The sequence below is a fragment of the Sciurus carolinensis genome, chromosome 17, assembly GCF_902686445.1.
Source record: "Sciurus carolinensis chromosome 17, mSciCar1.2, whole genome shotgun sequence".
Lineage (NCBI taxonomy): Eukaryota > Metazoa > Chordata > Mammalia > Rodentia > Sciuridae > Sciurus > Sciurus carolinensis.
Window position 1 is genome coordinate 19,273,124 of NC_062229.1, and position 23,677 is coordinate 19,296,800.

Sequence of the window (23,677 nt, forward strand, 5' to 3'; positions counted from 1 at the left end):
GGGAGAGAAAGTGGGGCACACACCCTGGACTCCTGGGGGACAGGTACAGTGGAAGCCCATTCCATCGCTGATGCAGGTACCACCAGCCCCACAGGGCTGAGACTCACAGGCATCTCGAGCCAGACTCTGGCTGCAACGGGGGCCACTCCAGCCGGGCTCACACACACAGCGGAACCTGGCAGGGGAGGCAGTCAGGGTGGCAAGTGGCCAGGGAGACAGCAGAGGGGGCATGAGTTGGGCAGGGGTCTTACCCGCCAGGCGCATCATGGCAGAGGCCATGACTGCAGGGCTCGTGAGCACAGGGATGGCTTGGCGGGAGGCAGAGTGGAGGCAAGGAGCCAGGTGGGCAGAGGCAGCTGAAGCCATTTTCCCCATCCACGCAGGAGCCTCCCTCACCGCAGGGGCTGGATGCACACTCATTGATCTCCACGTTGCAAAGGGGCCCTGGGAAACAAGCAGGCCATCTCATCCCTGGACGAGGATGGTGGAGCCAACCAGAGACACCTTGTCCCATACCCCTCTGCAAGGACAACCTCATTCTCCTCATGTATCAGCTCTTACACAAATTAGGTCAGCTACCTCCTCAACCCAGAGCTGCTTTGCACCAGATCACGCTGGTTCCCCAAACTGACATGAAGGCACTTCCAATTCCACCAAGGATTACCTTGTCACCACACAGACACAATCTTGTCCCGGAGTCTAAGCTTCATCTTTACTCCAGAATAATCATGAGCCAATATGGGGACAATCCCAAGCCAATGAGAAAGAGCACAGTTTCAGGGAAGAGTGAAGACAACCTCATTGGACATGTGTGCAAATCCAGCTAACAGAGACCAGTGACTTCACCCTTACCCGATAATGACACCTTCTCCATGGCAGTCACTTGCTCACCTGTGAAGCCCGGTTGGCAGACACAATCATAGCGGTTGATGCCATCACGGCAGACTCCAAAGGTGCAGGGGTTGCTGGCACAATCATCTATGTTGACCTCACAATTCACGCCTAGGGGAGGGAAACATGGCAAGAAGCCACCACTGTCGTGCACCATTCCCAAACGCTATGCGCCCCTCCAGGTGTACTGTTCTTGTCAAGCCCCCAAACCTACCTGTGGTGCCGGGAGGACAGCGACAAAGATATTTGTCCACCAGGTCTAGGCATTTGCCCCCATGGCGGCAGGGTTGACTGCGGCACTCGTCCACCTGACTCTCGCAGCGCGTGCCTGTGTACCCTGGGGCACAGGCACATGAAAAACTAGCAATGCCATCCACGCAGCGTCCATGGTGGCACGGATCCGGAGAGCAGTCGTCCACATTGTGCTCGCACAGCGTGCCCTCGAACCCTGCAGGGCCAGAGCGTCAGGCTCCACCCACTTGCCAAGGGCCTGCCCACAGTTATGGCCTCTGCCCAATCCTGGCTCAGCTCCATCTAAGGCCCTGCCCACCAAACCATCGGGAAGCATGTTCAACTCAGGCCTTCACTCCATCCAGCTCCAGCCTCCAAGACCCTTCCCTGGCCTGTGTCCCCAACCTCTAGTCCTTACCCTATGGGCTTCTCCCTTGACTGGAGAGGCTAGGGGTCACGGGAAGGTAGAAGGGACTGAACTCATTTACAGGCTAGATCCTTTGGCCCAACCCTCAGCCTACATCGATCCACGGCGCAGGTTCTCTCACTGGCCCTGCCTGGTGCTTGCCAAAAGCCTGCCCCCAACCTCTCCTTCTGAGTCCAAGTCTGTTATTGGCGCCCTCTGCCGCACTAGCTCCGCCTCCAGATTCTTGCCAGATTGTCATTGAGCCGCCCTCACCTTCTGCACAGCGACACTCGTAGCCGTCAGGCTGGTCCACGCACTTGGCGCCGTTCCTGCAGGGCGTGCTTGCGCATTCATCCACGTCCAGCTGGCAAGTGGACCCACTGAAGCCTGGGGTGAGGAAGGGAAAGAAAGGAGGCCCAGACAGGGTGAGCATCACCCCTCACCATCCCTGCCTTGTTTGTGTGGGAAACCTCATTTCCCATTTACTTAGTTTTAAATAAATTTTAATTTTTTTTTTATACTGGGGATGGAAACTAGAAGTACTTTACCACTGAGTTATATCCCCAGCCCTTTTTATTTGTTAGTTTTAATTTACCTTGTTTTCCTTATTTATTTAGTAGTACTGGGAACTGAACACCAGCTCTCACTAAGCTACCCAACACTTTTTTATCTTTTACGTGGAGACAGGTTCTCACTAAGTTGCCAAGACTGACCTCGGCTCTGTGATCCTCCTGCCTCAGCTTCCTGATGAGCTGGGATGCCAGGTGTGCCCCACAGTGCCTTGAACCTCAATGTTTTCGAAACTCTTCCAAGTTATCTGCTCACATGACCTGACGGTTCCCACCCTGGAGCCTTTGCCCCTGCGCAGACCACTCTTCCTTAGGCTGCCTGTCCCAGGATTCTCACCCGAAGGGCAGGCACAGCTGAAGCCATTGACTCGGTCTTTGCAAACACCACCGTTGACACATGGGCTACTCTGACATTCATCAATGTCCACCTCACAGTAGGTTCCTGTGAAGCCTGGGAGTGGGGAAAGAGGATTAGGGCAGTAGGAGCTACCCTCTGATCTAAAGGGGGCCCAGGGAGAGAGGCACCCCTTTTCCTACCCAAACAGATCCCCTGTGTCTCGGCTTCATCCTCCGCTCAACCTAATTCAGTTTTCAACCACAGGCTGGATTCTCACCCAGCTGAGGTGCCAGTTGGACCAAGATTTATGAGACCCCATATGTGCCTTGCTTTTAAAACACCCACTTTGTGACCTAGTCCTAGAGTCATGCCCTGCCCAACTGCAGGACCCATAGCAGCCTTGTGCACAGCTTCAAGTCCCCCCCCTCCTTAGTGCGAGACTGTCTGCAGGAGACATGTGACCCCACTGCAGCCACTGGCCCCACTCCTGCCATCCGCCACCACCACCCCCATACTCATCCTCACCCCAGTGTGGTTCCAATGCCTGGACTCCACCCCCAGCACATCAGAGGGACTACTGACTCCATTGGACCCACGTCCTCCCACAGTCTCAGGCAAGATTCTGCTCCCACCTCATCCCAAGTTTCTATCTCTAAGGATCTCACTTTTGAGGGGGTGATTCTGGGGATAAAAACCAGAGCCTCACCCACACTAAGCACTTGGTGCTGTCACTAAGCTAAACCCAGTTCCGCTCCATGGAACTAGGCCTCAATCCCCAGCTACGGCCACCACACACCTGCCATACAGATGCAGGTGAACTGGCCAATACGGTCCAGGCAGGTGGCCTGATTGCGGCAGGGCCCTGACAGACACTCATTGACGTCGGTCTCACAGCGAGGTCCAGTGTAACCGCGACCACACTGGCACAAGAAGGATCCCTGCGTGTTCACACACCGACCTAGATGTTCACACGGGTTGGCGCCTGCAGAACGGGGCACAGTGTGGGCATGACCCGCCGAGACCCCTGACTGCCCTCATTCTCCCCTCATTCTCAGAAGGTGCCCTCTCACCAATGGAGCATTCATCCACATCCTGATCGCAGGCCCCACCAGTGAAGCCGGGTGGACAGGTGCAGATGGCCCGGCCATTCACGGGGTTTGTGTCACAGATAGCATCCTCGTGACACGGGTTGCTAACACAGGCATCATCCAGATGACACAAAAGGCCTAAGAAAGGGTAGACAGAGGTCAAAGACTGATTCTCCAGCTCTGCCTAAAGGTTCCTTCCACATCCCTCCAATTGGGGGGTACAGGAGGCGTTGGTGCAGGGGATTGAACCTGGGGCCTTAGGTATGCTAGGCATGAGCTCTACCACCAAGCCACGCTCCCAACCCCTTGTTTTTGTTCTTATTAACCTGCAGAGTATTAAGTAGCTGTTTTTTTTTAAATCTATCTATTATGAAAATTTTCAAATATAAAAGTTGATCATTCCTGTACATACCACCAAGATTCCACTACTGTTTATGTGTTAATCTTGTCCCCCCAAGCTATTTGAAAATAAGTTACAAACATTGTTTTAAAATCTACACACTCTTCTGATTAGAAAAGGGTCCTACCCTTACGCTTTCCTTCTGTAGTACTTCTCTGCCAGGCATACCCTCCCTCCATTTCCGAGTCCCGCTTCCAAACACCACACCTCCCCATTCCAATGGTTTCTGCCTTAGGCAGTGTGCCAGCCTCCTCCCAGGCCTCTCCTAGGCTCGCCATTCACCCCAAATTCATCCTCCAGCACATCCTCAATCTCCTCCTCCCTCCCTCCCTCCTTCCCGGTTGCCGGGGAGGGAACTCAGGGCCTGGCACATGCTAAGTGCACACTCTGCCACTACACGCCCAGCCCCAGACTGATCTTTCTTATTCTTTTCTTTCTTTTCTCATACTGGAGATTAAACCAGAGGTTTTTACCACTGAATAACACCCCAGACCTTTTTATGTTTTATTTTGAGATAGGGTCTCAAGAAGTTGCCCAGGCTGGCCTTGCTCCAATTTGCAATTATCCTGCCCCAGCCAAGTAGCTGGGATCACAGGCATGCGCCACTACACCCGGCCCCAGCAGGATCTGTCTATCACTCAAATCAGAGCCTTCACTGGTTCTCCGCTGCCTACAGAGAAAATGACCACTGACCAGTCTTGCCCATGGGACAGGCGCAGTAGAAGGAAGCCACACGGTCATGGCAGGTGGCCCCATGGAAGCAGACAGCTGTGGCACAGTCATCGATGTTCTGACTGCAGCTCTCTCCTGTCCAGCCATTGACACACACACAGCTGTGGCCACCCAAGGTGTTGAAGCAGGTGCCCCCATTGTGGCAGGCATTGGGCTGCAGCTGACACTCATCCACATCTTCCGTGCAGAATTGGCCTGTGGCACACAAATGGACCAGTCTAGCCCCCTGGTATGTGCCAACCCAAGGTCTGCCACCCAGTTCCCTCAGTCCTGGTGCCCACCTGTCCACTCAGGAGGGCACTGGCAGTTGTAGGTGTTGACACCATCCACACATGTCCCCCCATTTAGACATCGGTGTCCTGGACAGTCATCCACGTTCACTTCACAGTTCTGGCCCTCAAACCCTAGTACGGGAGGAGAGGGCAAGGATGGTCACTAGAGGCTGAGCCACTATCCCCACCCACCCTGCCTCCCTGAGTACAGCTCACTCACCAGGAAGGCAGGCACAGTCATAGGTGAGGTCGCCATTCTGCCTACAGGTGCCCCCATTGCGGCACGGCGAAGGAGCACAGGGCACTGTGGGGCTCTCACATAGTGGCCCTGTGTAGCCCCCTGGGCATTGGCAGTGGAAGGAGCCAGGTGTGTTAAGGCAGGTGCCGCCATGGCGGCAAGGCCCCCCCACCCGGCACTCATCAATGTCGCTGCGGCAGCTGCGGCCCTGGTAGCCGGGTGGGCAGGAGCAGACGAAGCGGCCATCAGACCCCACTGAGCAGCGGGCACCATGGGCACAAGGGCTGCTGAGGCAGGGATCCGGCAGGGAGCAGTCTGGGCCTGGAGGAACCAGGAGAGGTGAGCTTGGGACTGACCGCACCCTCACTGGCCTTGGGCTCCCCTCCAGAATGCCCCCCTCACCTCGGAAGCCACGGGGGCATCGGCAGGAGAACCGGGCAGTGCCTGCCACCACCGAGCTCTGGCAGACACCACGACCAGCACAGGGACCTGAGTGGCAGGGGTCTTCCAGTTGGCATCGCTCACCCACCCAGCCTGGTGGGCACCTGTGGCAGAGACAGTGTATTGGGGGTACTCAGGGCAAGGTGGACCCAGACACAAAGATACAGGGACAGGCAAAACATACCAGCAAACACATACTCCACACACTCATTCACTCTTTTTTCTTTCTTTTTCAGTACTGGAAATTGCACCCAGGGACACTCTACCACTAAGCTATAGTCCTAGCCTGTTTAAAATTCTTTACTTTGAGACAGTGTCTCACTAAGTTACTGAAGCAGGTCTTGCACTCTTTTTCCTCTTCTTGTTTTTTGCTACGGGGGCCTGAATCCAGGGGTGCTTAACCACTGAGCCACCTCCAGTCCCTTTTTTGACACAGGGTGTCCTTAAGTTGCTGAGGCTGGCCTTGAACTTGTGATCCCCCTGCTTCAGCCTCCTGAGTTGCTGGGATGACAGACGTGCGCCACTGTACCTGACCACACTCATTCCTGCAATGAACAGTTACTGAGTACCTACTATTCGCTAAGTCATACAAACACAGAAGCAAATACAGTGAAAGTGACTTTTCCTCTCTGGATACTCAACAGCCAGATCAGGCAGAGTACACAGACAAGCAACAAATTGATACACTACATGTACTACGTGCTGGCCGCCGGGCTGGGTGAGCTATGAAGGCTATGCAAGTGTGGTGAGGTGAGTGGTGGCCCCCAAAAAAGACAAGTGCAGGTCCCAGAACCTTGTTTAGAAAAAGTTTTTTCAGAAGTAATTACATGAAGGATGTCAAGATGAGATCATCCTGGACTATGGGGGGGGGGGGGGTTAAATCCAATAACAAGTGTCCTTATAAGAGAGAGACTACAGATTTGGGAGGGAGGGAGAAGAGAAGGTCATGTGCAGACAAAGGCAGAGAACCGGATGAGGCAGCCACAAGTCAAGGAACGCCTGGGGCCATCAGAGGCTGGAAGGAGCAGTGAGGGCTTCTCCCCTGGCAACTCTGGAGGGAGTGTGGGCTGCCAACACCTTAATTTCAGACTTCTGGCCTCCAGAATTTCCAGAGACTACATTCCTGTTGTTTCAAGCCACCCAGTTTGTGGTAATTTGTTACAACAGCCACAGGAAACTCTTACACAGGCTGAGTGGATGGAACGATGGGAAAAAAGAGAATGGGTATTATATTTTCACAGACTAAAGAAGGTGAAAAGGGACCACAGGGTTGTGTGGGGAAGAGCATTTCAGGCAGAGGGAACAGTGAATTAAGAACCTCAGGGGCTGGGGAGATAGCTCAGTTGGTAGAGTGCTTGCCTTGTAAGCACAAGGCCCTGGGTTCTATCCCCAGCACCCCCCCCTCAAAAAAAAAGAACCTCAGATTCTGAGGGATAAGTATCAAGGCACACCCAGACAGACACAGAAACCACAGATACACATACAGAAGGACGCGCCAACTGAACACATTGGCCTGGCAAACACAAACACCAAGCCACAGCCTCCTCCGCGGATATGGGCAACTCTCACTCACATGAACAGGCGGATGGGCTCCCACAAATCCTCAACTCCTTTCTCCAGGATTCATGCAAACTTCCTCCCATGCAGGAGTGTTGGGGTTTGTGGTAGGGACCTCCACCCTCATGTTGGGAGAAGACCCTTCAGTCTGCAGACCCCTCCCCAAGCCCACAAAGGCAGCCTTGATTGTAAAGGGAAATGAGAAAGGGGGAGAGGGTTGGCTTGAGATTGGAACCTCCTGGGGGACAGCCCGAGGAAGGATTCTGAGGGAGGGGCTTGGAAAGCCGGGGGTCCAGGCTGTCTTGGCAGCGTCCGGGCTCATCCTACCCCTCGCTCTCCCTATCCCCGCCCCAACCCTCCCCTGCTACTTGCGCCGGTCCCTTCCCTCGGGCTGGTCCCAGACTCCTGGGACCGAACACAAGCAGGTGACTCAGTTCTTAGCGTCACCACAATGTCCCCCCACCCCGGCCCCCAGCGAAACAAGTCGGGGCACAGTCCGCAAGGGCGCGGGTGGCGTTAGGAGCGGAGGGTACAGCCCTCGGCCCCCTCCCCAAAAGCCCGCAGGGCTACCACGGCGGCCAGGACTGCGCGCCGGGAGGGGGCGCGCTTGCCGGGCGCCTAGGACAGCGGGTCCCACCGCCAGGCAGGGCGCGGCCGGCGCGGCCCCCTCCCTACGCCCCGGGCGGGTTCCCACGCTCTACGCCCCGCGCCCCCGCCGACCGGTCGGGCCGGTTCCAGCCCCAGCCCGCGCCCCGCCCCACGGCCTGAGCTTTGGGGGAGATCGAGGGGGGAGCGCGGGCTTGGAGGGGGACCGGTCCGCTGGGAAAGCGGGGGAGGCGAGGATTAGACGATAAGGACGAGGGCTTGGATCCTACTTTGGGGAGGCGACTCCGGAGATCTGTAGGGGAAGGTACCCCTAAAGTTTGGGGTACCCCTAAAAGGACAGGAATATTTGAGATCTTGAAGATCGTTGGGGGATTGGGGGGTTTAGGGAATGGTTCCCCTACAGCCTTGCTCTGGAGACTGAGCCCGCTCCACTCCGGGTGATCCGGGCTCCGGGAGGCCAAGCGTGCCGGTGATTCACCTGTCGAGGGGCGGGGCAGCCTCGGGCGCATTCACCTGTCGGCAGTAGTCCAGGCATGGAGTTCCAATGCGCAGGCGTCCGAGCCCAGTGGCTTAAGATCCCGAGTGAGTGGCTCCAGGTAAGATCACATTTTCCCCCAGCCCCACGAACCCCCATCGGCCAGTTTTAGCTTCCCCAAAGAGGTAAATCCAAGTGGGGTTCTAGCTAAAGTAAGTGCGGTGAAACTTCAAAGGGGCTCTTCTGGGTCTAAAATCACCCCAGACCCACCCAGCTCGAGCCTGACCCAGTGCCTGGCACACATTCTGTTGAATAAATGAATACCTTAATGAATCCATTAATGGCTACTGGGTGAACTGCTATTACCTGTTAAAACATAAAAGGAGCCAAGCCTTTCCCCATAACCTTGAGCATTATTTCCTATCATTATTATTTATGAGTATTTATTTATTACTTGCTGTACTCTGAGCATATCCTATGAAGAGACTCTTAATCTTCACAGTCAACCCCATAAAGGAAGAGCTATTACTGCCATTTTTCAGATGCAAAAATCAGAGGCTTAGAAAGTTCCAAGCATTTGCTCAAGGTATCCTACAACCCGGAATTCGAACCATGCTCTGACTCTGCTCAGCACTTTCTCAGCGCCAACTCTGCTCCTCCAACCCCCTGCCTTTTCTTATATTGGGGAAGAACTAAATTCTCGGGCTTCTTCACAGTCCCAAGCCAGGAAGAAACATTCCTATTTCACAGATGCATCCCCAAAGAAGTAAACCCAAGTGGGGGTTCTAGCCACAGTAAGTGCGGTGTAACTTCAAAGGGGCTCAGAGAAGGGAAGTGTCTAGACTAAGGTCACACAGCAAGAAAGGTGGCAGAGCACTAATGCATTATAGGCCTCTGCACCGCCCCGCTACTAAAATTTGAGATATGGCAGAATATGAATGATGTCCTCACCACTACCAAGCCGCTGCCATTTGGACCCTCAGAGTTTGTTAATTATTAACTCTCTTCATTAAGAGGCTTTAGATGTGACCTTAAGAGGCTGAGAACTCCATGAAGTCGGGGTTACTGAGCCCATTTTCCAGACCAGGACACTGAGACTTAAAGGGTTTAATTCCCAACCAGTAAGCAACATGACGTGGGATTTGAATCCAGCCCAGGCAGACTCCAAAGCCCCTGCTTTTAACCCTGCTCAGTTTCCAATGGGGACACAAGGTTACCCAAGCCACACACATGTAGGAAGTGGTACAAGCACCCGCAGTGGACACAGTGGCCGAGGAAGAAGACTCCCTTCCCACGCAAGGCCCACCGATGGCGCTGTGCCAGGCACTCACAGGCAGGCAGCCTCCCGGGAGGGCAGCTGGGTGCAACGACCTCCATTTGCACACGGGCTTCCGTCCAGGCAAGGGGGGGCTGCGAGGGGCACAGGAAGGTGGGGGGTCAGCTGGGCGCCCAAGAACCCCAATCCGAGTGACAGACCCCCTCCCTTCCTCTGCCAGGCAACAGCTGCACTGGGCTGGGGGTGTCTCTGTGGGTGCAGGGAGGCCCCCTACCTACAGTTCCCACGGCCCCCGCCCTGGCCCCAGCTGTTGGGGTTGCAGCTGTCCCTGCCAGCTCTAGCCCTGGGAACCACAAGGCAGGGGCGGGAAGAAGGAGGGACTGGTTTGTGCCAGATGTGGGGGCTCAGGAAGCTGCCAGAACTAAGATGTGCAGAGTGGGGAGTGCAGAGTCAGGAAGTGAGGGTGCTGAACGTTAAGGGAGTCCGTGATTTAATGTCCAGGTCTCATGAAAATGGAGGGGCGGGAAATCTGGGGGTCTATGGGTCTCGCTTCACCTGATGTTGGTCACCTATTCCAGCTAGCAGGTCTCTGTGCTGGCTCTTGAAGAGAGGCCAAGGCAGGTACTCAGGAGTCAGTGAAGACTACAAGGAGAGCCACTATGGGCATCACAGGGATAGGGTGTGTGTTGCAGGGAGGGGCAGCTGGCATGAGACAAGTGCTGCCCTGTCCGGTGTCCCCATCCCTGAGGGCTGTGTCCCTCTTGGGTGTGGCACAGTCTAACTGTCCTTTCAGATGGGCCAGGGGTGTGGCTGGGACTGAGCTAGTGGAGAATGGAGTGTGTCCGAGCAGGTGTGGGGCCATATGGGTGTGTGTCAAAGATAGATGGAAAGAGTGAGGGAGCTGGAGAAAAACAGAAACAGAGAAACATAAAAGAAGAAACTAGAAGCAGGAAGACGGAGAGAGAGACAGAGGACAAAGACAGAGATAGGGAGAGACAGTAACAGAATAAGTTGAGAATGAGAATGGCCAACATGACAAGTTCAGGGCACTGTCACTCAGACAGGGGACTGTGGGTATTTGTGAATTTACCCTGGTGGCTGTGTGACATGAGCCATTTCCTCCCCAAGTCCCTATCCTGCTGTGCTGTGAGCCATGTGAGCCACACGTGTGCACACATGAACTTGTGTGTTGGTCTGTGTGGGGACTTGAGCATGCATCTGTTATGTCCTCATGCAGCTAAATTTGAATCTGCACGTGCATATAAGTATGGGCAAATTTCTGTGAACTGTGAACTGCATACCCATGCAGTTGTGCAGATAGATGTGTGTGCTTTATGTAGACAAGCTGCGTCTTGTGTGCATGTGTGTGAATCCTGTTATTTGGGTGTACAATTGTACACGGGTGTGTATATGTAGGGGTTGGATGTGCTTGTCTGTGCATGTGAGCAGGGCGTAGGCATGTCCTTGAATCTGTATCCGTGGGTATCTGAGTGTGTGCAGGCAGCGTGTGTGCCAGGTCTTGGGCTAGGAATGGCATGTGTGATCACATTTGATGAGTGTCCATGCATGTCACTGTGTGAACTGTGTGCATCTGGGTGTATCTTGTGTGAGCCAAGTGTGCATGTCTACATATACTGGGTCTGCGTGCATGCACGTTTGCATCTCCATAAAGTGTGTGCCCCAGAGCTGTGTGTGGCTGCAAGTGTGTGACAGGCCATGAGTATGCTGGTCCTGCGGGGGCGGCTGCTCCTGCCCAGCTGGGCCCTGGGATGAGCCAGTGAGGCCATACCCTCCTAAAACCCCCACCCCGCCCAGCGCTGAGCCCCACAGTAGTGTCCTGAGACCCCCGGCCCGGGTCGTCCGCCCGGGCCCCTCCCCCGCCGACCAGGCCTCCTGGGGAGGGGGTGGGGGGCGCCCCCGCAGCCCCCGTTCAGGCCCCGTTGCCTGTCCCGCTTTGTCTGGCAAAGAAAGCGCGAGGCCGGCCGGGGGGAGGGGGTGTCTAGACGGCGCAGCCATTGTCCCGAGCGGGGGAGGGGAGAAAGAAGGGGAGGAGGGGCGGGGGGCCCTGGCCGGCTGGGGAGGGGCTCGGGCCGCGGGGAGGGGGAGCTGAAGCCCGAGGGGAGCACGTGGGCCCTCTCCCCTTCCCCTCCCCGCACGGAGGCGGGGTCCGGGGTCTGCAGGATCGCGGCTCCCAGAACTGGGAGTGGGGCCGCAGGCGAGGGAGGGGGCGCGGGCGCCGCTGAGGCTCCAGCTCCCGCTCCGGCTCCGGGTCTTGCAGCGCTCCGGCCTGGGAAGTTTTCTCCGAGTTCAGAGCTCCGAGAACTTCGCGCCCCCTCCCCGCCCCCCGCCCGGCCGGCCCGCCCGGCCCAGGGTATCGGGGGCGGGGGGTTTTGTGAGAGGGGTCCTCGGCCTGGGGGTACTTCGGCCCCAAGGGTAATCTTCCCAGGACTGCAGGCCGGGATGGGATGGGGCGAACACCGGATTCTTGGCACCCCCCCCCCCATCTTGAGTCCCTGATTCCCTCACCTCCAGCTCTGAGTCTCAGACTCCTAGGTCCCTTCATCTCCAGACTCAATTGCTCAAGGATCTCTTCTCCTCTGGCACCCTGCCGCTCATTCTGAGTCCCCGTACCCCGCCACCCCCCAGGACTGGCACATAATCCAGCTCCTGCACCCCTGCCCCTGCACCCCTGCCCCAGCTTTGGTCTCTGACTCCCTGGATCCCCCAGTCCCAGACTTGGGACTTCTTGCACTCCCCCTCCCCCGCGTCCCGGTCCCGCCCGCCAGGTCCCGAGCCCCTCACCTGCAGCCCCCGGCCCCGCTAGCAGCAGCAGCAGGGGCAGCGCGCGCACAGGCGATGGTGGCGGTGGCAGGGACATCAGGCGGCGGCGGCGGCGGCGGCCCCGGGCCCCCGGCCCCATGGCGGCCGGCCGCGACCCTCCCTCCTCCCTCCCTCACTGGGCTCCGGGCGCGTCCCCGGCCAGCCTCCGCGCCGCCAACTTCGCCGAAGTGAGGCGGCCGGCCGCCCCGCCCCCAACCTTCAGCGGCTTGCCCCGCCCCGGGGCTGTCCCTGCGCGCCCCCGCCCCCCGCCCGGCCTCCCGGGGTCCCTGTCCAACCTCCCGCCGCAGAGCCTGGGACCTAGGGACCCTAGGAAACTTAGGCCGGCCACGCGAAGAGATGCGCGGCGAACCTGCAGTGACAGGCACACGCAGTTTGTGAACACCCCTACCCGCATCTTCCAATGCACAACTAGAGCCAAGGACACACCCAGAGCTAAGGACACCCACAGATTCCCCAGAAACCCCCCAAGCTGAGATCCTAAGAGGAGCACGAACACGCAGCCACCGTGGCACAAATGCAGACCTATGCAAGAGCTTCAAGGGCACAGGAAAGAACGAAGCACTCACAAACCTGAAACTCAGGCCCAGCCAGGCCAAGAGCCTGGGGCAGCATTTGCAATATCAGACCTGGAGACTTTCACCGGGAGTCACATGCACCTGTGTGTGCACCCCTTCCTAACCTCGGCCCACCCAGAAAGCACCACCTTCCTGCTCACTACCATGTGTGAATTTCCAAAGTCCACCCAGCACCCCCATTCCCTTCCCTTATGGCCCCTGCCCACCTCACAGCTTTGCCACTCAGTCTGCCTTGCTCAGTGAAACCTACTGCCTTTCTCAAAATCAGTCTTCCTCCAAAGGCTTCCCGCAGCCTTCTCTGTCTCTGTGATGAGAATGGGGACCCTAAGACAGTGCAAGCCCAGACCTGGGGGAGTCCCAAGTATGCTCGGAGGGGAGCCAGACACAGTGGGAACCAAGAGACTGCATTCCTAATCTTGATTATGCCTGAGACTTGCCTTGCAATGTTATCTTAGTGTGAATACCAATTCTTTCTGAAATTCGGTCTCCCAACCCTAATTGTAATTGCAGTGTATTTACCAGCTATTTGATGAGTACTACATTTGTGAAAAAATGTAATTCAAAAGCACTGTTGATGTCGAATACCAGATTCCACTGTGTAGTAAAACTTTTAGGGGGGCACAGTACTACTGAGCTACACCCCCAGCGTTTTTTATTTTTCATTTGAGACAGAGTCTCCCTAAGTTGCTGAAGGTCTTACTAAATCGCTGAGGCTGGCCTTGAACTTGCAACCCACCTATCTCAGCCTCCCAAGTTGCTGGGATTACAGGTGTGTACCACAGCATTCTGCTAGGACCATTTTTTGTTTAATTGTGGGTCATTTTCTGATCTTGTTGTTGGGAGTTCTTAAATCTTGCATCACAATATTTAATACAAAAAAATCTGTGTAAGCTTTCTTTCAAATTGGAACAATTGTCTGTATTAGAATAGATGAAATAAAAATAATAATCAAGGGCGAAGCTTTGACTACCCAGAAAGGAAAACTTTCCCATTTGCTAAGAGCCACCATATTTTCCTCAGTAATCAAGATAACTAAATGTGGGTCATTTTGTTAAACTTATGGGACTGTAGATCTGGGTTTTTGGCTAAAGGTTTTGACTGTTGTAAAAATGTTATTTGGAATATATTTTGAATTTTTAGAGAAAAGAAAGACAGACAGACACAGGCATCCCCAGCACTAAAATTTCAGAGGTAGTCCAAAATGAGCCACAGAATCTGGCAAGGCACCCAGAGGGGTTGGTGAGAGCTGTCTTTGGGAGGGTTACTTACTTGTAAGTGGATAAGGCTCTTGTTCTACGTCCTGTTCTGTTCTAGTTCTGAAACTGTACCTTGCTTTCCTGGGTAGGGTTTCCCAGGGGAGAATCTAGAGGTTCAACCCTTATGGAGAAGCTGTAGGGGAGATAGCCCAGCAGAGGAACTGGGCTGCACATAGAGGAGGGAGAGTGGACAGGCCAGGGATCAGGAGGAGGAGAGAAGGGCAGACAGAGCCCCCTGGTTTCTGGCTTGGTAAAGAGACTGTTAAACAGAGGAATGGGTTGACTGGGGACAGAGATGGGGTTGAGGCACTGATTCTGAAGAGCCCAAGGGTCACTCCAAAAGCAGCCGAATGCTGGAACTGAGCATAGGAGGGTTGTCTGGATGGGATATAGTCACATGGGTGCTCCAGAAAACTCTGAGCATCTTTTTCATCTTCTTTTGAAATCATCTATTTATTTATTATATAATCATTTTAAACAGAAAGTTGCAGAATAGCACAAAACTCCATGAGCCCTTTGTCCAGATTCATCAACCAACCACACTGCCATGCTTGTCTTATAAACACACAGACACGCATGCATTTCACTGTGTGTTTCCTAATGACAAGGGCGTTCTCCTTTGTAAATTACTCCAGTTTTTCACCTGCAAATTTCACCTGTAAATTACTCCAGTTTTTCAAAGTTCACTGGTTGCCCCCAACAATATCCTTTCCATACATTTCTTCGTTGATTCAGGATCTAATCCAGGTCACGTAGTGCGTCTCATCATCATGTCTTTTGGTCTCTTTCACTCTGAATTAGTTCCTCTGCCTTGCTTTGTCTTCCCTAACTTTGACATTTTCTGGAAAAGTGAGGTCAGTTGTTCCAAAGGATGCGCTTCAGCTGACCTCCTGGTTCCTCCTAAAGAGAAGTATACCTAATGTTAGTTCCCAGCACTGGTGATGTTTGCCTTGATGGCTTGGGCAAAGTTGGTCAAGTTTTCCTACCGTGAAGACGCCATTTTACTCCTGTCCCATACTTTTTTTCCCTTGACGGTGCTGAGGATTGAATCCAGGGCCTTGCACATGCCAGGCAAGTGCACTACCGCACTACCGCTGGGCTACATCTCCAGCTCTTTTTATTTTATTTTGAGACAGGCTATCACTAAGTTGCCCAGGCTGGCCTCAAACTTTTGATCCTCCTGAGGCACAATTATCCTGAACAATTATCCTGTCAGGAGATCCTCAGACTGTGTGAACATCCTGACGCCCATTAAACTTTTGCCCACTGGTTTTGGCATTTATTGATGGTTCCTCGTTGTGTTTTGTTTGCAGTACTATGTATTGGATCCAAGGACTGGCACATGCCAGGCTAGCAAGGAACCACTGAGCTACACCCAGCCCTGATTTTCTTTTTCTTTTTTTTTTTTTTCTGGTACTGAGGACTGAACCCAAGTGAACTTTACCACTGAGCTCCCGTTCTTTTTTTATTTTGAGATAGCTCTTGCTAAGTTTCCCAGCTGGCCTCAAACTTATGTCTCAGCCTCCTGGCATTACAGATGTGCACCACCAGGCCAACATCACCATTTACTATATTAAAGTGTGTAATTGAGCAACATTTAGTGCATTCACTAAGTGTTGTTGTGCAACCATCACCTCTGCCTAGTTCCAAGACATTTCCATCACCCCAAAGTAGACCCCATTTCCATTGGCAGTTCCTCACCATTTTTCTTTTCCTCTAGCCTCTGACGACCACTACTTGCCTTCTGTGTTTATAGATTTGCTTGTTCTGGACATTTCATATAAGCAGAATCATCTGAGATGTGCCTTTCGATGCCTGGCTTCTTTTACTGAGCATCACGTTTTTGAGGTTTATCCATGTTGTAGCATGGACCAGTGCTTCATTCCTGTTGTGTAGGGGGGGTGCTAGGGATAGAACCCAGGCACTCTCTCTTGTGAAGAAAGAGTTTTACCACTGAAGCACATCCCCCAGAGATGATTTTTCTTTTTCTTTTTTCTTTTTTGAGATGGAGCTTCACTCCATCTCACTTCATCTCAGATGTTGCCTGAGTTGGTCTCAAACTACTGGACTCAAGTGATCCTCCTGTCTTAGCCTCTCAAGTGCCCACTACTGCACCTGGCTTCCTTTGGATGATTTTTATTTTATTTTATTTTTTATTTTTATTTTTTTTTGCTGTGCTGAGGATTGAACCCAGGGCCTTGTGCTTCCAAGGCAAGCGCACTACCAATTGAGCTACATCCCCAGCCCTTTTGGATGATTTTTAAAGAGTAGAGGAGGAAAAGAGAAGAAGGCCGAGAATGGACATCAAAAAGAGAGAAGCAGCATGAGGAGGTGAAGGTGAAGTTGAATGACTAACCAGGGACCTGCACCAGAACTGACTCCCCCACTCCCAGTCCTGCCTAGACTGGCAGGTAGCACAGTCCCACAGTCAGGAGCTGAGGATGCCCTGTCACTCCCATTTTACAGGTGAACCCTCATCTGGGAGGGGCGATCCCTGCCCATCTTATGGGCACAGCTGCATAATTGACAGAAGAGTGGTGATTTGATTTGCTAGAGGCTTAGTAGAACAGCTGAGGTGGGTGTTTGTTGCTTTTGTTTTTTTCGATTCTGGGGATGGAACCCTGGGCCTAGCACATGCTGGACAAGTGCTCTACAACTGAACTGTGCCCCAAGAGTTAAGGTTTGAACTTGGGCCTGAGTTACTCCAGGTCACATAGATTGCAGAGGTGGAATGGGGAAGCAGGAGGGGCGGGTAGAGAAAAAGACAAAAAAGAGTTGCGCAAGAAGGGCACACGCTGACTCACGGCAAGGGTGCTGAGTCAACTGGCCCGTGGGCAGGCCCAGCTCCAGTCCCTTCCTGTGCCCATCATCCCAGGAAGAAATTCAAGTCCCCCCAGCCTGGCGTTCAGACTCCACTGGCTGGGACTAACCCTCTCTAGCCCACTCATAACCACTCCATCCTCCCATCCTTCCTTGGCATGCCTCTGCTTCCATGTCCTTTGCCCAGATTCTTCCCCCTGCCTGGGACCAGAGGACCCTTTGACTTCCACCCAAAGCAGGAACTGACAGCAAATGTGTTCTCTTCAAAAATGCACTTTCAGCTGGGCAAGGTGGCACATGCCTGTAATCCCAGTTTCTCAGGAGACCAAGACGGGAGGATCACAAGTTCAAGTTCAAGGTCAGTCTTCATGAAAGCCTCTCAAAAAAAAAAAAAAAGAAAGAAAGAAAAAAGAAAAAAGAAAAAAAGAAAAGAAAGAAGGAAAGAAAGAAAAAGAAAAAAAAAGAAAAGAAAGAAAGAAAGAAAGAAAGAAAGAAAGAAAGAAAGAAAGAAAGAAAGAAAAGGCAGGTATCACCATGCCTGTAATCCCAGTAACTCAACTTTGGAGACTGAGGCAGTAGGATCACAAATTCAAAGCCAGTCTCAGCAACTTAGTGAGACCCTGTATCAAAATAAAAACAAAAAAGGGTGGAATATAGCTCAGTGGTAAAGTGCCCCTGGGTTAAATCCCCAATACCAAAATAAAAAAATAAAAAAGTTTTTTCTATTTGTAAGGGAATGCTCTTCTATTTTCCATTCTTGCCACCCCTTTGTCCATGGTACTGGACCCTCTTCCCAACGTGCCTTCCCTTCCCTGTTTCTGTACCTGGCGATGTCCTATTTCTCCTTCGAGGGTCCCCCTCCTCCCCCAGGCAGAGCCCCTCTGCTGCCCCGAGCTCTCCCAGCACACGCCCTCTCTTACCTCAGTCTTGCTCACAAGGGGCTTGCAGTGTCTTTCCTGCTCTGTTGCCTGCCTGGGAAACTGGGGTCTCTAGGAGGGCCGGATGGAGGATGAGGGTCACGGCATCATCCTCTAGCATGGGGTTACCTGGTAGACTCTGGTAACTCAGGCAGTTACCAGAACAGCTGCTGCAGGGGTTCAAACCACTCTCTTCAGTACCATTCTGGGGGTCATGGGATCCAGAAAAGGGTCTGCAGCTGGAGGGGGCAAAGCTAGAGCCCCCAGGAAAGACCAGCTTGTCCCCTGACCCATCTGAGAAAGAACTCTCTCTCAGAATGGATGCTCTAGGAGGCACTGAGCTCCCTGTCAGAAGAAGCCACCAAGGAACTTGGACACACATTTGATTAGACAAGACCAGAGTCTGTGACCCTGTTCATGCAGCAGCCCTTGGTCTGTGGGAAACATAAGCCTGAAGATAGCTCGGGGGAGTGAGGATTAAAGGAAGAACGGCACATCTGCAAAGCACCCACCCAACAGAAGGTGGGGTCCCACTTGGCTCCAGGTTCCTGCATAGTATCAGGAGTGGGCCAAGGTGTCCAGATCTGTAGGGGACAGGACTGTCAGAGCAACCGTTCCCACGGCTTTGCAACCCTCGGCTGCTCAGCTCCTGGTGTGGGGATGGGCTTAGCCCCTGTCTGTGTCTCTGCTGGCTGTCTTGGCTAGGGACTACATTTCTTTTCAATGAGCTCAGTCCCTGGGGACCCACGACCTGGGGCCAGGCCAAGACACAGATGCCGGCATGCTGACCAGGAACCTGAGAACGTGCCCTGGGCCTCTCCTCCTGGGACTGCAGGCCCCCTCTTGTGCAGAAGCTGTGGTCAGATCCTCACGCCCAGGCAGTGGGCCATGGGAGCCCAGTGGGATCCAGCAGAGGTGAGGCTAGGAGGCTGAACCCCAGAGGCTATGGAACTCAGCCAGGTTCACTGGTTCCCGGGACCCTCTGTTGCTCCCCTCTGCCCAGAGCAGCACAGCCTCTACACCTGGCCAGCTTCACTGCCCTGCCTCTCAGCCTTCCCAGACTGTGTACAGGCTGTTCTCACAACCACAAACCCTGTTCTTGTTCTCCAAAGGCTGCTTTCACCTGTCTGCTCACTGACTCTCCAGTTCTCACCTTCATTCAGTCATTGGACATTATTATTGTTATTATTATTATTATTATTATTGTTGTTGTTGCAAGACTAGGATTGAACTCAGAGCCTTGCACGTGCTAGGCAAGCACTCTACGACTGAGTTACATTTCCAGCCCTTTTAATTTTTATTTTGAGACCAAGTCTCACTAAGTTGCAGGGTATGACCCCAAACTTGCAATCCTCTGCCTCAGCCTCCTGAGTAGCCAGGACTACAGGCATGGTAAACATTTTATTGAGTTCCTACTTGGTGCTAGGCCCTATTTTAGATCAAACTGTGCTAAGACAGAGCCCGTTCTTCTGATGGGAGAGGAGGATAAGAAACAAGAAGGCAAAGAAATAGGAATTATCAATGTGAGATGGTTAAGTGTGACTGGAAGGAGGGAGTGATTTTGGTGTGGGGAGCCAAGACAGGCTTCACTGAGGATGGAAGACTATAGCCAAGACTTAAAGGAGGAGAGGAGCTGGCAAGACAAAGAGCCAGGGAAGGGTGCTCCAGGCAGAGGGAACTGCAAGTGCAAAATCCCAGAGGAGGAAGACGACGGATGAGAGGAGCAATGAGAAGATGCAGAGCGAGTGAGAGGTGAGAGGTCAGGGAATTTGGGGAGCTGAGTCCTGAGGGACCAGAAGGTCTGGGAATCTATCCCAAGTGGAAGCCACTGGGGGATTTTGCAGGGGAAGTTGATCTGATTCATTCATTTATTTATTTTTTAATTTTTAAATTATTTTTTTAGTGGTTGATGAAGCTCTATTTTATTATTTATATGTGCTGCTGAGAATTGAACCCAGTGCCTCACACATGCTAGGTGAGTGCTCTACCACTGAGCCACAAGCCCAACTCTGATTCATTCATGATCACTCTGAAAGCTTTGCCTTCCTGTCTCCCAGGGAGCCAACCCCTCCATGTGATCCTGTCTGGCTTCCCCAACAGATTGTGAGCTCTGTGGGCATCTATCTTGTTCCATGCTGGATCCCCAATGTCTAATACAGAGCTTGATGCATAGGAGGTGAAATAATTGCCATTAATTTATTTATTTATGGTAGTGCTGGGATCAAATCTAGGGTCTCACACATGTTAGATAAATACTCTCCCACAGAGGTGCACTCCTAGCCCTAATTACTGTCGGTTGAATTCATGAATCAGGAGCTGGGACCTGAATGTGCCCAAAGCCAGACCTCTACCCCTGTCCCCAGACCTCTCTTCCAGACATGGATATATATGTCCAGCTCTCATTAGATCAGGGGCTAGCTCAGAGGAAGAGATGGGGGCTGGAGGTGCTTTCCTAGGGAGGGGATGTGAGATTTGATGGGGAAAAGAAGGAAGTGGAGAGAAGGGAATTCAATTCAATTGAGCACTTGTGGGCTCTGCAGTTTTAGAAGGGAGAACAGGGAAGGTCACCCCCACCTCTTCTGAGGGTGGAGGTTTCCCTGTCCGGACCCAATGCCCCATCGTCCATCTGGTCTTTTCAGACCTTGGGCTTCAGACCATAACCGACCGTCCATGCCCATGGCCTCACCCTGGACCCCGTTTCCTCCTGCTCAATTCTGAACCATGACACTCTGATGTCTCTTAACTACTTGTTCTTATCTCCCTGGCCCCTAATCTTTTCCTCCTTTCTTTCTACTTCAGAGAGCAGAGTTTCTCCCGTGGGCTTTTCATTGCCTCCTCCCTCAGCCGTAGGCTGAGGTCTCCTTCCTGATAAAATAAACCCACAGTGAATGTTCATCCAACATCTGCTCAGCCCCAGCTCCTCTCCCCTCTCCTTGCTCTGCCGCACCCCAACTCCATTCTTTCCTTCTCCACTCCACTCTGTGCTTGCTGAAGCTGTTCTTGTCCTCTAGTTCTGGATGCATTTGGGCAGCAATAAGCAATGGCAGAAGATGAAGTTGGAGAAAAAAACAGTGAGAAAGGGACATTGGCCCTCTTGGACTCCTCCTTCCAGGGTCGTTTCAGCTGGCTGTATTCCTTGACCAAAGATCCTGCCCACACGACCTTCTCTCTAGGCTCTGTTTTAATTCCCGTTGCCTGGCAGGGCACCCAGCAATGACAATGGATCTCCGCAGGTGTCTGCCCAGGGTGCTGCATGAACCCCTGTTGGTTTCCCCAACCTCTGCCCACCCCATTGGTTGGGGATGGTCCTCGAAGTAAGCTTGCCTTAAATTCCCATTCAAAAGTGTCAATTGTTTCCCTGAACCCTTGTCCCAATCTTCCCCTCCCCGTGCCTGCTAAACCTCCCTCAGCATCCAAGCCTTCTGTCCTTAGTCTTCACCCCCAGCTTTCCTCCCTCATGATTTTGGCGGGGGGCGGGGGGCGGTTTGCCTGGTTCAGTCCTCACGGTTGATTTTTCAGCAGGTTGAATGATGCTGCTGGTTCTTGCTGCTCCCTCCTCCTCCGTTGCTGGGCCGCCACACATGCACACTTTGCCTCCTTCTCTGGCCTCTCTTCTGCCTGTCCCTTAGATGTTGGGGACCCCAGGGCTGAGTCTCAATCTCCACTCTGTTTTGTGCAGACTTCAGCCACTCTCCCAGCATCAGTGTCTCCCTCCCCTATCGAACACTGATGCATGTTGGGCCATCTGTCTTCAGTCTGTCTCTGTTCCAAGGGTCCAGAAACCTCCGACATGACCCAAACTTGCCTTTGTGCCTTCCCTGCCTATGTGCTCCCCCCACCAGTGCCTAGACTGGAGTATCATTCTATACTGCTCGAAATACACCAATCCTCCTGCCGGGTTTCCCACCCTGTCTTTCCCCTCTGGTCCAGCCCCCTCTCCACTCCCCAAGTAATATTCCAGACACGCAGGTTTGTCCAAGATTTTCCCTTGCTGGCACTGAAAGTCCTTTACAACCCCACGTCTTCCTATCCCAAACTTTTCTTCCAGTCTCACGGAAACGTGCGTGGGAGCCTTCCGTTGGTCGGAGCACTTCTGTTTTGCAAGGTTCGGCTCCAAGATCGCCTCCTCCAGGCAGACTTCTCTCCCTCCCTCCCCCTCTCCTGGTCACTGCCCACCGGTTCCACATTCCAAAGGTGCCTGGACACACTCGGCTGGCAGTGTTCGGCTGTCTCCTCCGCCCCTCCTCTGATGGGAGGCCAACGGTGGCACCAGCAGATGCGTGAGTGAGTGAGTGACTGCATGGCTGAATGAATGAATGCACGAGTGAGTGAATGACATAAAGTGGTCTAGAGGCAGGATTTTGAAGAGGGAGAGCGTTCCTCCAGTTCCGGGAGGAGCCCCAGCTGGAGCTCTCGGGGTCTCTACTCCCGCCCAAAGTGCTGCGCTCGTCCAGCCCCCGGCCGGAGAAAGGACGCTCCTTGATTGGCTCGCCCTTGGGGAGGCGGGCATCTACTGAGCCACGAGTTTGTAATGGCTCATTGGCCAGAACTTTGCCCAATCAATGCGATCGCTTCCTTTATAAGACCCCGCCTGCAACCAAGGAGGCGGAAGACAGCGCCTTCTGGTTGCCGCAGCAACCGTCAGCGGACCCTCGTAGTCCCAGCAACTATCCCAGACCTCCCGTCAACTTTTGCCGGGGCCTCTCCAATCACCCAGACAACCGCTACCCGTTCCGGTCAACCATCAACCCTTCCCTCATCACCCTGGCAACCATCGCCTGACCCACCACCCCTTGGACGTCCTCTTCATCTCGTCTGCAGGCCTCCTCGCCCCACTCCTCCACCCTAGGCTCCGAGGTTCGTGGGCCCCAAGTCCCACGGGTCCTCCTCCTGGCCCCCACGGCGGTAGACATTGCCCCCTGCAGGGGAGGCCTGTCCTGTGGAGGCCGAGGCACTGCGCTGTGCTGGCAGTCCATTGCTGTCTCTTCACTCGCATTCTTGCAGGGAACTATGGGACTGTCCAGCCGCCACAGGGAGCTCTTCAAAATGCAAGCCATGTCCCTCCCCTGCTGAAAACCCTGCTCTAGCTTCCCTTGAGAATCGATTTCAAACTCCTCACAGCCCCTGGCGGTCTGGTTAGCAGCTACTGGCCCCCACATTGTTACTCCAATAGCCAGAGCTCATTCCCTGCCTGTTGATGGTTTCCTACTCCTGGGAAAAGTGAATTCCCCTACTAGGATCCAGTCTCTGGTTCCTCAGGGAAGTCTTACCTGAGCTGTCACTCACTTGAATAGCCCTCTTTCCTCCCTGTGAGCTCCAGGAATGGGCTATGGCTTACAATCCCACATCTTCCTATCCCAAACTTTCCTCCAGTTTCACAGAAATGCTAAACTTGTGCATGGGAGGTTTCTGTGAGCTGGATCAAATCTTTGCAAGGCTTAGCTTAAGATGGCCTGATGGTGCACACTGTATCCCTAGGATCTAGAACAATGCCTGGCATCTATGTTGAGTGAAAATATGTCTCTTTGGGGATAAGAGAGGGCAGAAGGGGAAGGCTTAGCAGTTGGGCTTTGTTTAGGTAGGCTCAACACAAAACTAGAAGGCATTTCTCAGGTCCCCTTGAGTCCTCATGCTGCAGGTGAAGACACTGTCTCCAAGACACTAAATTCTAAAGCCAGGAAGATGGAAGTTGATCTGGAGGTTCACCCTCCACTTATAACCCCCTCATTTGGAGGCTGGACCCAGAAGC

General features: G+C 53.4%; 1 protein-coding gene across 3 annotated transcripts in view; it reads right to left on the bottom strand.

Moving 5' to 3' along the window:
• Notch3 (notch receptor 3) overlaps positions 1-12,512 on the bottom strand; it is a 35,906-nt gene extending 23,394 nt beyond the window's left edge. For 2 of the 3 annotated variants that reach the window (XM_047531500.1, XM_047531499.1), the window contains exons 1-14: positions 12,322-12,512; positions 9,575-9,653; positions 5,567-5,709; positions 5,147-5,485; positions 4,936-5,058; positions 4,616-4,849; positions 3,505-3,660; positions 3,231-3,416; positions 2,435-2,548; positions 1,802-1,915; positions 1,106-1,339; positions 892-1,002; positions 252-444; positions 24-175 (exon numbers count right to left, since the gene is read on the bottom strand). In XM_047531500.1, the coding sequence (XP_047387456.1) occupies positions 24-175; positions 252-444; positions 892-1,002; positions 1,106-1,339; positions 1,802-1,915; positions 2,435-2,548; positions 3,231-3,416; positions 3,505-3,660; positions 4,616-4,849; positions 4,936-5,058; positions 5,147-5,485; positions 5,567-5,709; positions 9,575-9,653; positions 12,322-12,439 (2,296 nt within the window). In that variant the 5' untranslated portion in view covers positions 12,440-12,512. Of the gene's footprint in view, positions 1-23; positions 176-251; positions 445-891; positions 1,003-1,105; positions 1,340-1,801; positions 1,916-2,434; positions 2,549-3,230; positions 3,417-3,504; positions 3,661-4,615; positions 4,850-4,935; positions 5,059-5,146; positions 5,486-5,566; positions 5,710-7,178; positions 7,198-9,574; positions 9,654-12,321 lie in introns of those variants that run through there. The other variant, XM_047531501.1, reaches the window with a different exon arrangement.
• Positions 12,513-23,677: the final 11,165 nt, after the last annotated feature.